General features: G+C 46.8%; 1 protein-coding gene across 6 annotated transcripts in view; it reads right to left on the bottom strand.

Annotated features, from left to right (window-relative positions):
* Positions 1 to 1,379: 1,379 nt before the first annotated feature.
* Positions 1,380 to 13,145, bottom strand: part of LOC126983350 (protein Smaug homolog 2-like) — a 35,701-nt gene continuing 23,935 nt past the window's right edge. For 5 of the 6 annotated variants that reach the window (XM_050836071.1, XM_050836072.1, XM_050836069.1 and 2 more), the window contains 9 exons: positions 10,528 to 10,768; positions 9,979 to 10,169; positions 9,395 to 9,430; positions 8,691 to 8,853; positions 7,921 to 8,117; positions 7,065 to 7,551; positions 6,083 to 6,278; positions 4,910 to 5,210; positions 1,380 to 3,751 (listed from right to left, as the gene is read on the bottom strand). In XM_050836071.1, the coding sequence (XP_050692028.1) occupies positions 3,425 to 3,751; positions 4,910 to 5,210; positions 6,083 to 6,278; positions 7,065 to 7,551; positions 7,921 to 8,117; positions 8,691 to 8,853; positions 9,395 to 9,430; positions 9,979 to 10,169; positions 10,528 to 10,768 (2,139 nt within the window). In that variant the 3' untranslated portion in view covers positions 1,380 to 3,424. The remainder of the gene's footprint in view (positions 3,752 to 4,909; positions 5,211 to 6,082; positions 6,279 to 7,064; positions 7,552 to 7,920; positions 8,118 to 8,690; positions 8,854 to 9,394; positions 9,431 to 9,978; positions 10,170 to 10,527; positions 10,769 to 13,145) is intronic. The other variant, XM_050836070.1, reaches the window with a different exon arrangement.

Below are 13,145 nucleotides of genomic sequence, written 5' to 3'. Positions count from 1 at the left end.
TTAAGCAAGTGTTTTGGAGATCCCTTCGGCAAGTCTGTCTCTGTGTAATTCAATATGCTCAAGTCGGTTTCCTCAAGGCCCGGTTTTTGGTGTTGTCTCCACCAGTTATTTCTGATTATGTTTGATAATGCACAGGGCACCAGGGTTGGAGCCTTACATGCATTCTCATCCTCCCAGATGCAAACTATATACAAAAGCCCTGTAAGGAGCATGAATCTCACGTGTGGCTCTCAAACAGTCAGCGGTTAATCATCTTAACAACTCTCCACCCCTCTAAAGAGCTCACTGCTGAAGACTTTCTACTCAAGCTCATCCCTGTGCTGTCCAACATTCTACTGCAAGAGTTAACAAGTATCTTCAGTTGATCATCTCTTTCATTAATACACTCTATAGCAGCCTTCCTTCCATTGCACTTCCTATGACTTGTAATCTTTCAAGAGGGGAGTGTCAAGACACCGCTCAAACATCATTGATAAATCTCCTTTTAGCTTCTACTTATCTTTCCTGAAGCAGCATTTTGTTTTCCAGTTTCCTCAGCCCTTGGATTGCCTTTTCTACAAGGAAAGTAACTCACTATCACCATCTCCATCACCATAACTATCCCATCACTGAGCCGTGGGGGGCAGGATGCAAGAAACTATGACATGAGCTGGAAGAGAATCTGTCTGGGCCACAATGGGCCTACCAGTGCCCTTCAAGCCTACCTGTGCTAAGGGCTGCACGCACACACACACACATACACATATGAGCTTGTGCTTAAAAATACATGAAACAAGAAAAAATTGCCAACAGAAGCAAACTCAAGCAATGTAACCATATAACACTTTTAAAACTTCAAAAATCTGCATGTATGAAAAATGAAAAGAAAAAATGCACATGGCAATGACACAATTTATGAATGCAAACAAAAAGCATGAATGACTTACCTGAATCCCTTGTACTGAGCATGCAAAGACAACGCCACCCACACACTACCATGATGTACACAGCCATGCATCTCAAGAATAGGTGACACAACTTACATGTCATCTACTCTCAAGACTATTGGCTGTATTCTCTCCCTTACCAAGAGATGGGAGTAACTACCCATTAAACACCAATGGCACTTTCTAAACTACTTTGCAACATACTTCAACTACAATTACTAAGTCTATTTGGGCTCGTAAGGAACAGCACCTGGCAGACTGGTATTATCGGAAATGGGAAGAAAATGATCTGCCAAGTGAATGTGTAGAAATACTTTGAATATACTCATGAATTAGTACATTATAAAAACACATTATCGACTGAATACACACACACACATACACACACACACACACACACGACTCAATCAGCCTCCATTTCCAACACGACGAGGGTTAAGAAAAGTTCAGGAATGCTCATCTGAAATAACTTTAATGAACTAAAAATAACAGTGTACAATGTCTTGAGACTATCACACTAGATACTCAGAAATAATAGTTTGATGTCCTGTGGTGAGTGTTTGGGAAGCTTCACACAGCTCTGTACTTCCTCCTTCCTGTGAATTTAAACTCCTTCCAGAGGGGTAGTGTCAAGACGCCTGTCAGACCAAAGTGAATCAATCCTTTAGTATCTACTGTTCCTTTATACAGTAGCAGCCAGTGTTCAAGGGTTTGTTCACTTCTGAGTTTGCTGCCCTTTGCCTGACTCCTTCATAGAAAAAAAAGGTTGGTGTCTGCTCACTCCAGTTGTCATCACAAGCTATACTTTATTAACAGCAGTTATCACTCAAGTTTTTGACACAAGCTACGTTATCTACAGCGGATACAGACTTAAATACAGTCAATGAAAAAGCACTCGGCATGGGGGTTGTATAATGCCTCTGGGAGCTTCTATCTTGTGCTGGTGCCTCGGTCCAGGCCAGGCTGGAGCGAGCACCTCAACACACACGCACACGAACACACACACACACACACACACGAACACACACACACACAGTGGCATAGTCAGTTCTGTTTATACTCATGGAAAAGTTGATCTCATAAAGTTAGGTTCAGTGAAGGATCAATTTCAGTTTTTAAAAAGTAGTAGTAGTAGCAATAGTAGTAAAATTAGCCTTTTTCTTTTAAATGCATTCATATAATTTGAGAAGTACATGGGATACCTTCATAAGGGCACTAAATATTTATAAGTGGGCCAAGCATGGTGGCACTAATCCAATAGGTGTATTTTGTAAATTGCCTTTTAAAGTTTTTTGTGTATCAAATGAAATGAAATTTGCCACAACCTTAGAGTCTGCAAAACTGGCTAAAGTTTGTGGTGGATTCTGAATTGGCAACACTAGAAGCTGCCAGGCATCAGGGTGTCACAGACACAAGCTGAGCCCCTTCCTGTGCTGGGATTTGTATTTGTAGCCATGTAGTCAATGTAAATACAATATAAGTTTCAAATTGAGGACAGACTCATTGAAGGATGGGGAGGGCAGGCTGTAAGAGCTACCAAGAGTAAGTGGACTGGCCTTGTTTAAGTCTCCATATATTGTATTATTTTTTGAGCCAAAAGTTAGTCTCGGGACCTTTTCTGAGATCAGTCAAAATAAAGTAAGGCTGCAAGGGGCTGTGTTTAATTCCCACTTCATGATAAAAGATTCTCACAAGCAGGTGATGACCGTTTCTATTGAAAGACTTTGAATTTGGCAAACTTTTTCTTCCAGAGGCAAACCTGCTCCTGAGCAAGGCAGCCATTCTGAGAGTGTTTGCCACCACTGAGTGTGTGTCTTGTCTGTGTCTGTTTCTCTCTCACTCACTCTCTCTCAAACAAACAAACAAACACACACACACACACACACACACACAGGAAATACAGTGTGTCAAGAACAAGGGGAGTCTGGTGAGAGAGACATATGGCCTTGGGCCCTCGCCTCTCTCTCCCTTTCTCCTTCCCAGTGAATGCTGGCTGCCCGGTGCCACACAGGAGGTCATCTAAGCCACTGCCAAGCACAGCTGGGCACGGCATCCCTGCACAGCAAAGGATATGCTTTTTACACGGTTCCTGGGTGGTTTAGCAGCACAGCAAGCACGTGGTGGGTCGGCGGAGTGGTGGACGCACTAGACGCTGCCACGTACGAGAGCTCCATCCACAAGGCGTTGCAGCTGCTGTGTCTCGCGCTGCTCTCATGAGTGACAAAGGAAGGTGTGAGGCTCTGATGGTGTGTGTGTGTGGCCTTCATGCAGAAAAAGGCACCTTCATGAGACTTATTTGAATAAATATGGTGTGTGGATGGCCGTGTGGGAAATAATAATCAAGTGTATGTTTGACATGAATGGCTTGTTGCCTATCTCAAGCTGGCCGGCGGAATTCTCTGTTCCTTGTTAATACTGTGCTACCCTGCAACGGGCTCGCCTGGAAGCATCGACTAACACTGCAGCAGGATGGAAGGCCACGGGTGTGCCAGAGACGCTCAGCCCAGCGCGTGCTCCGTCACCGAGAGACACAGAGATTCGAGGCGGTCGGTGATGTCGTTATCAGCCGGGTCGGGCGAGGAGGGCGGCGGCCCCAGGTGGGAGTAAGATGCCCTGGGGGAGAAGTGGGGCTCCAGAACGGTGCTTGAACCTCCGGGGAGCCGCAGGTCTCCACAGGCGCTGGTGCTCAGGGAAAGGGAGGTGGAGGGAGTGGTGGTGGGGGGAGGGGGCGGGATGGGGCCGGTGCGTGCAGGGCCAGACAGGGGCAGCTGGTGGGGCCGCGAGGGGGCTGATCTTGTCCGCTGCAGGGTGATGTGAGGCCTCAGCTGGGGAGGGAACAGTATCATACAGTTGCTGCTTCTGGTGCTGAGGTAAGTCCTGCCTGGCCTGGCTATCCTTAGTGCTGCACTCTGAACCACAGCAGTGAAACACAGGCACTGTTGCTGCTGCTCTAGCCCTGACTGACCCTGGCCACTCAATGGGCACCGGGTTATCCGTGACTAGGGAGGATAGAGGCAGCAGAAAAGGAATTGGCCGCCCTATTCCATAACCCGTTGGCCCTGACGTAGGTGACGCTATTCATTTTCCCTCATGTTTTTAAAAGTATAAGACAACTCCTGCATATAGACAAATACATGAGGGCTGCTAAGAGTGGTGGCAATGATTCCTGACCCAAATCCATGACACTCATACCTAGGGAGTGTTCCTCAACCTTACTGAAGGTTAACATTATTAGCGCCCCAAGTTATGAAATACAATTCTAGAGTTTTGCATACTACAGGTGGTGCAGATGATGCCAAGGTGTATGTCATGCTTCCCTCATGCCAACAGCTACTACACACTACTTCTAATGACCATACAGTGTTCAGAACCCTTACATGTAGCAGACCTGGTGATGGCTCAACAGTATTCTAGACACTTACAACCTACATTGTCCACCATTTTAAATAACAAGTTCCTATCCACTTCTTCCAATAACCATACACAGTGTGCTAAAACCCCAACATGTTAGAGGGCCCGGTGGTGACTGGAGGCTCCCAAACAGCTACAGTGTACACAGTCTACCACTATCAGTAACTGTAGTCCATCCCAGCAGGTCTGTCAACAATAATGCTCACCCTGAGGCAACAACTTTGTCATGACTCTCGCATATGCCAACAGCTGCTTCTTCAGGTTATGATACGACACACTCATTGAAATGTGGTTTTCCCAAGTGGGATAAGGAATACAAACAATAGGTACACTTTGTCATCAAAATTATAACTAAATGACGATTACCAAAAAATATCTGATGAAATGGCCCACTTCATGGTGTCACGGTAAGCAGGTTAGTGGTTAAGAAAAAACAGTGTTGCCACGGGAGCCTTGCCGTTGCCAGAGTCAATGGGACAAAGTATCATTACTGTTATCCCCTACCATGCAGTGTTCACCCCCTGTAGGTAGCTTACATAGGGTTTGGCATGAACTCACTCAGCCACACTCACCTCTGAGGGCGTCTCCTGCAGTGAGGGCCGCTTGGCGAGGAACTGCTGAGGGGAGAGAAGTCCCCCTACGCCTAGAGAGGGAAGACCTGGCAGGCTGTTCCGTGGACTCATGAGGCCCCCAAGACTGACAGCAGCAGCAGCAGCAGGTGGGAGGGGGAAGAGCTGGTGGGTCTGATGTGTGGGGAAGGCCTTGCCCCCCACCAGCAGGCCCGTGGGGAGGTGGGTGTGGCGCTGCCCACCCACGCGAGGGACCCTAAACGATCCACCCAGAAAACCGTCCCCACCATACTGCTGACTCCACCTGTGGGGATGATTACAGGGATTGAATATTTGGCCACCTTGAAAGAAGGCTGAAAAAATGCTGAATATTTTGTCCGGCTGCGAATATGAAGTAGACTAACCTTTACTTTGATTTTCATGAGTCTGCTGGTCTTTGTGCAATAAATAAGTCAAGGGCAGTAAAGAAAAGTGTAAATATGGGTTGGTATTTTAAGACACTTTTGGTTCTCACATCAACTATTTCTAAAGGTCAAAGAGGGGATCAGTAGAGTTCTAATGAGTGTTTCTTCAGGTTCTGGTACAGAGGAAGGGTCAAACTACCACCAGGGTCATAAAACTACTCCTGGAAATGCCCACAACTCCTACGAAAGCCTTGTCAAATATGTGTTCTTGGGCAGCAAAATGTCTTGTAATACAACTCATAGAACCTGTTGGCAGTAATTGTGGGGATCAGTAGAGTTCTAATGAGTGTTTCTTCAGGTTCTGGTACAGAGGAAGGGTCAAACTACCACCAGGGTCATAAAACTACTCCTGGAAATGCCCACAACTCCTACGAAAGCCTTGTCAAATATGTGTTCTTGGGCAGTGAAATGTCTTATAATACAGCCCATAGAACCTGTTGGCAGTAATTGTGGGGATCAGTAGAGTTCTAATGAGTGTTTCTTCAGGTTCTGGTACAGAGGAAGGGTCAAACTACACCAGGGGGGGTCATAACTACTCTGGATAAATGCCCACAACTCCTACGAAAGCCTTGTCAAATATGTGTTCTTGGGCAGTGAAATGTCTTATAATACAACCCATAGAACCTGTTGGCAGTAATTGTGTATGTGTGTGCATGTGTGTATTTGACAAGCCACCATGTTCACAGACAAGGGTTTTCAGCGTGTGACGGACCTGCGGTTGTGCCGGGTGTCCTTGGTCTTGGGGGGCAGCGGATGCCACACACGGATGATCTGCTGCTTCCAAGACTGCAGCCGCCTGATCTGCGTGGGTGTGAAGGCCTCGTGGCTCACACACTTCTCCACCAGGCCCAGGAATGCACTCACACACTCGTCCTCCAGCCTCACACTCACCAGCAGCTGAGTGCAAACTGTAGGGTGACAAGACCAATGTTAGTCAGGTGACCTCCTCAAGAAGAACACACAGGTAAGTATTTTTAGACACTTCTGCCTCTCACATCAACTATTTCCAAAGGCCAAAAATGAGATCAATCGGATTAAAATGAGGTTTGTTTTTTAGGTTCATGGTACAGAAGGGTCAAACTACCACCAGGGTCATAAAACTGCCCCTGGAAATACTAAGAAACTCTATGAAAGTCTTGTCAAATATGTGAGTACTTGGGCATCGAAATGTTTGAGAATACCACCATTACAGTCATGCCTTCATTCTTACAAGGGTTATATTCCTAAAACCCTTTCTCAGGCACTTGATTCACTTCTTATACAGAGCTTCACCTAAGGATACTCATGGATCATTAACCCAGTAGCAGCGACGAGCCAAATTTGTGGCTTTACCGTGTAGCAGCGACAGGCCAAATTTGTGCCATGATATAAACCCCCAAAATAGATGATGCATAAACTGATCACAAATGCTTTGATATGTATTATGAAATGGTTTGTGTGAGTGATGATTTTTACTCATTTTTCTCGCTTAGAGGGACCATTAAGAAACATGATCCCCGATGCTACCAGGTTAAACATCCATATGAACTCCTTCAAAGAACCTTTAGCTTAGAGACTTTCTGCCCTCAAAACACAGGCCAGACACAGAAATATACCTTGATAAGACCCATAATCAATAACAAAGATATAGTATTTAATTTTTAGAGCAAAACCCCTCTTGCCTTTATGGTGGTCACTTCCCTGACGCCCCTCACCTTTGCCCATGACCCGGGTGAATTGGGACGGGAGGTCATTCTCTGCGATGGTGCTGCTGTTGTCTGGCTCCAGGGGGGAAGGTCTCGGGGCGTCCTCCTTCTGCAGCTCCTTCTCCTCCCCGCGCAGGGAACACATGGACGAGGAATTGGAGGTGGAGAGGGAGGAGGTAGTGGAGGAGGTGGGGGCAGTGGTGATGGAGGGGAAGGATGAAGCGACAACAGTGGAGGAGGATGAGGATGAGGTGGAGGGAGAGGATGTGGAGGTAGAGGAGGTGGCAGCTGAGGTGGAGGTGGTGGTGGTGGTGGAGGGAAGGGAGTCTAGGGCGGTAGTGTTGACTGGCTGCTGGTGTTGTGGCTGCAGGCTGGGGTGGTGGTGGGGGTGAGGGGGAGGGCCGTCTGCCGGGGGGGTGTAGGGGGGGAAGGGCGTGAGGATGATTGCTTTGAGTTCGTTGAGGCAGGACAACAGGTGCCCGCCACTCATCACCTCCTGAGGGAAAAAAGATGGAAAACAGGGAAAATAACTACCATGGCTGTGTGTTTTTTTTTGTGTTATATCAAGGGAGGCAGCTCAAAAAAAAAAAAAAAAAAAAAAAAAAAAAAAAGGGGCCCTGAGACACTGCTCCATCGCAAACATCAATAAGCTCATCCCAATGCTGTCCAACTGACTATGCAAGAGTTAACCAGCATGCTCACCCCAACCGATCATTTTTGGGTGAATATTTGCAGAGAGAGAGAGAGAGCTGGCCTTTTTATATCCACTCTTTGTTTTGCCCTCGAGCTGTTTCTCATTCCAGTAACAACAAAAATAATAAATAAAAGGTTGGGGGGGGCAAGAGGCAAATGTTTCCATCTTTACCTTCTCAATCTGGACTAGCTGTGTGTGCCGCTCCTTCAGCTTGTTGATGGAGAGGACAATCTTGTGTCGCGCCCCCTTGGTCACCCCCTGCGTCTCCAGCGTTGCCTCGTCCAGCGCCAGCAGCTCGTCGTAGGTCAGGTTGCACAGCAGAGGCGAGTACTTGTGTAGCCGCAGCGACTTGAGCCACACGCCCACATCTGCAGAGGGAGACAGTTAGTGTGTGCCTGGTTTTGGATTTATATTCTTGCACCTATTCTTTATGAAGGCTTTTGGTGCTTCATATATTTGCCAGTCTTTTCCCCTCCTCTCATATTCTCTATTCACCCGTCATCTACCTACTCAAAGTTTGCCGCTGTTGCTTTCCTTAATATTTTCATGCATATTCACTAATCTTCTGAGCTTGCTAACAGTGTGCTGCCACCCCTCCCATGGCCTTGCTATACGAGACTCTGTACTCAAACTAATTCTTATTTCCATCAACTTCCTACTGCAGGAGATAACAAGGACCTTCATTTTTTCATGCCTTCACTGGTAAACTCTGAACTGTCTCCCTTTGTTTGTATTTCCTCCTTCCTGAACTCTTTCAAGGTAAGTACTGAGACAACTCCTGAACTAAACTGGTATTTTCTTTAAAGGTGCTACTTCTGTCACCTTTGTAGGGGCAGCATCTTTCTGGGCATCATGTTTGGGCCTCGGAGTGTTCTCTTTACATTAAAAACAAAGAAGAAAAAACAAAGAAGAAACAATTGCTACAGTATTGATGTCCTCACCTCTCATGCCAGGGTGAGGCTGGCAGGCCTCCTCAGGATTGGACTCACACCCGGAGGAGCGTGACGAGGTGGCTGAGTTGTTGGGGGACTGCGGGGCCTCACCCGTGCTGCTGCCCACCAGGCTCGTGCTCACCCCAACGCTGCCACACCAGCCCATGTCATCCTGGGGGACAAAGGGTGACACTTTAGTCAGTGGATGATGGAATGCTCACACTGACTACTGAACGGATGGTTATATACACTAACACACACACACACACACACACTGAAATTTGAAGACGGGACAGAGCAAATGTAGCTCTCTTCCTGTATATCATAACTAGGTAAATTAAACACACACACACACACACACACACTGAAATTTGAAGACTGGACAGCATAAATATAGCTCTCTCTCAGTATATCACAACTAAATAAACACACACACACACACACTGATATTTGGAGGCAGGACATCACAAATACAGCTCTCTCCCAGTATATCACAACCAAATAAATACAACTAACACACACACACACACACACACACACACACACACACACACACACAAACACCCACACCCAATCTATAAACCTCCTCCTGCAATGTCTTTATACAATTGTGAACTCTTGAGAGCACGGGGGCCAGCTCTGAATGACACCAACACAACAACACTGACACATGACACCAACAATGAGGAAAATAAACTGACAAAGAGACTGACCCAGGGGGCAAGAGCGGGGGACCAGGAGGCCTTGGTCTGAAAGCAAAACCAGAGAAAGTTAGAAGTGAAGTTAACCCAGGAGGAGGAGGAGGAGGAGCAAGAGGAAGAGGAGGAGGGGGAAGAGGGGGTAGAGGAAAGGAGAGGCAAGGAGAAGAGGAGGAGGACGAGGAGGAGGAGGAGGAAGAGGACGAGGAGCAGGAGGAAGAGGTGGAGGTAGAGGAGGAGGTAAAGGAGAGGAATGTAGAAGAGGAGGAGAGGAGAGGATGAGGAGGAGTCCCAAGCTTTTATATACCTTTTCATCAATCTCTATATACACATAAGAGGATAAAGGCTCTCTCTTTTATTGTTACTTGTGTATTTCAATGACCAAAGCTTAGCAATACACCTTAACAGCAAGGGGCAAAACTCAAGCCTGTCTGCATAACATTAAAGGCTGTAAGCTTAACCCCATATAGGAAGTGGGCTGATATTTAGGGTCATAGGCTGCAAAATAGGGTAATCAGGTTCACTTATGACTCTGTATGTGATGCAAACATTAAGTAAGCCTTGGCTGCCTCTGAACACCTGCCCGGCTGTGTCCTCACCTGTCCTGTGTCCGGCGGCAGCACCACCGAGGCGTCGCTGCTCCACCGGGACTTGGCGGGGCCCAGGCTGCCGCTGTGGCTCTGGTCGTGGCCGCCGGTGCCACTGCTGCTGTTGTTGTTGCTGGCATTGGTGTTATTGCTGCTGCTGGTCGTGGTGGTGGTGGTGGTGGTGGTGGTGGCAGAAGGGAAGCCTGAGGACAGAGATTCAAATTAGAGTGTATTGATGCTTGACTTTACCCAATGATACATGGATGATGGTGCTCAACAAATGATGGAGTGTTCTACTGTAAATAAGTATTCTCATTATGGCTCCTTCTATTATTTTTGTGAGTAGCTTCTCTGCATATGTTTTTATTGTTCAGGCAACTTGATATATACTCTTAAAAGAATTCAAGCCTTAGGAGGAGGAAGCAGGGGAGGAAGGATGATGCAAACTTCACCAGTGAGAGGGATGCAAGAATGAAGATGTTGCTTAACTCTTGCATTACAGAGTTGGACAGGAGAGGGATGAGCTGGAGTTGAAAACCTTGTGCAGGTACTGCGACTTACCTTCCCTGGGGTGGGTGTGGGTGTGGGTGTGGATGAGGGTGCTGTGGGTTGGCGGGGGGGGAGGGGGGTGGCGGCGGTGTTCGGCCAGACGCTCTTCAAGGGCGCGTAGCCAGTGGGTGAGGGCGCGGCGCTCCTCCACAGTGACTGCCGGGTGGATGAGGGTGTAGCTAAGCAGCTGGCGGGCGTTCTCCAGGGCGGTTGACTGCTGGCTACCCGCTGAGGCCACAGCCTGCGCCAGCACCTGACGGAGGGATGTAATGAGTGATTAGCCCCTTCACTGCGGATTTCCTACAAGACATCACCAAGCTACAGGAATGTAACAAAAAGTGGCTGCTATAATTCAACAAAGAAAAATGTAAATACCTGCACCTTGGGAGGGGATATCCAGCTTAACAATACCACATGGGAAACACTCCACTATCAACCATGGAGGCAGAGAAAGACCTGGGACTATATGTTACCAGACTACCAGTGAAAGCCAAATCCAAGCCAATTGCAGCGGACGGGTTATATGAAACCATGGATGGGACTAGGGTGGTGTGAGCCAGGGGATGTGTATACCCTGGGAGCTCCTGTGAGGACTAGACCAGTGGTTCCCAAATAAGAGGCACACCCCCTGGGAAGTGAGGTGAAAACAATGGATGCGTAAAGCCACAATTGTTATCTTTGGTCAAAACAGATATAATTAAACTCTCACAGAAGTAACTCAGAACTTTTCGCTCACAGTAAGTACAGCCAAACCAGGCGAAATAACTACAGCAGGTCACAGGGAATTAAAGAGCAATAGTTTCACCAACAATCTTTCTTCATGTCCGTGCACAGCAAAGTCTGCCAGTCACCACTATCCACTTTCTGGCACATTTTGAATTCCTCAGTGCAAGTTTCTTACACCTCATGAATCCCCTGTTGACTCACACCAGACAGCAAGGCATAGCAAAAGGTGTAAATACATTATAGTTGTGTGTTGCATCAGCGCTCATTTCCATCACCTCAGCCCTTGAGTGGTGGGAGAGTCCATTTCATCATGACAGAGGGCCAGTGTGTGACAGCCAGGTTGCTACAGTTTATCTTACCCAGGTTTCCACAGGTACCAATATTTATCGACCGGGTCAAAATGGAGAGCAAAGAGCTGGGTGTGCCGTTTGCTGACTGCCGAGAAAAGCATCTAACCTTTGTAGGTGCAGCATCTTCAGAAGTGTCATTTTTGTTCTACTTTGCCATGATAAAAAAAATCATCATATAAGAAAAAACAAAATTGGTTAAACACAAAAAATAAAAAAAATAATGAACTATAAAGAAGCTCCCAACTAGAACAACAGGTAAGCATGACAAATGATACTGAATGAAAAAAAATTGCATCCCAAAAACAACAACAACAAACAACAACAACACCAGACCTTGAATATGTATACAGACCAACAGACTTTGGGACAAGGAGAGTCTGACTGAGGTGGAGTGAAAACCTACTAGTGTGTGTGTGTGTGTGTGTGTGTGTGTGTGTGTGTGTGTGTGTGAGAGAGAGAGAGAGAGAGAGAGAGAGAGAGAGAGAGAGAGAGAGAGAGAGAGAGAGAGAGAGAGAGAGAGAGAGAGAGAGAGAGAGAGAGAGAGAGAGAGAGAGAGAGAGAGAGAGAGAGAGAGAGAGAGAGAGAGAGAGAGAGAGAGAGAGAGAGAGAGAGAGAGAGAGAGAGAGAGAGAGAGAGAGAGAGAGAGAGAGAGAGAGAGAGAGAGAGAGAGAGAGAGAGAGAGAGAGAGAGAGAGAGAGAGGAGAATATTGCAAGTCTCGTATACATGAAGGACCAAACTAGGCGCCTTGCCCTTGAATCTTGATGTACACACACACACACACACACACACACACACACACACACAGATAGATAAAGATATAGATAGGAAGTAGAATCTAAAACAGGAAGAAGAGGAAGAGGAAGAGGAAGGAGGGAGACAAGAGGCTGCAGCATAAAATATAGGGAGGAAGAGGAAGAGGAGGAGGAGGAGGAGGAGGAGGGTGAAAATGCGTGCGAGGGGAGTCATGAGTCACCGTATGAGTCACGGGGAAGTCCTCCTCCACCAGACAGTGACTCAGGTTGATAGTTTAACGGGATGGAGGAAAACCTACGAGGAGGAAGAGGAGGAGGAAGAGGAGGAGGAAGAAGAGGAGGAGGAGAAGAATACATTGCCTTATCTTGTGTATGCGAGAGATGTTGTATTTCAGCCTTGGTTTGAGAGGTGGAGTGACGCAGGAAGGAGAGAAGGAAGGAAAGAAGGAGGAAGGAAGGAAGGAAGGAAGGAAAAAAGGAAAAAGGAAGGAAAGAAGAAAGGAAAAAAGGAAAGAAGGAAGGAAAAAAGGAAAGAAGGAAGGAAGGAAGGAAGGAAAGAAGGAAAAAGGAAGGAAAGAAGAAAGGAAAGAAGGAAAAAGGAAGGAAAGAAGAAAGGAAAGAAGGAAGGAAAGAAGGAAGGAAGGAAGGAAAAAAGGAAGGAAGGAAGGAAGGAAAGAAGGAAGGAAAGAAGGAAAGAAGAAATAAGGAAGGAAGGAAGGACAGAAGAAAGAAATTAAGCGGAAAGAAAAAAGGAAAGAAGGAAATACAGAGGAAAACAAATAGAAAAAAAAGGAAAGAAGA

Source organism: Eriocheir sinensis, chromosome 53 (genome assembly GCF_024679095.1).
Source record: "Eriocheir sinensis breed Jianghai 21 chromosome 53, ASM2467909v1, whole genome shotgun sequence".
NCBI classification, from domain to species: domain Eukaryota; kingdom Metazoa; phylum Arthropoda; class Malacostraca; order Decapoda; family Varunidae; genus Eriocheir; species Eriocheir sinensis.
Note: the sequence above shows the minus strand (reverse complement) of the source record. Positions and strands in the feature narration are given on the sequence as shown.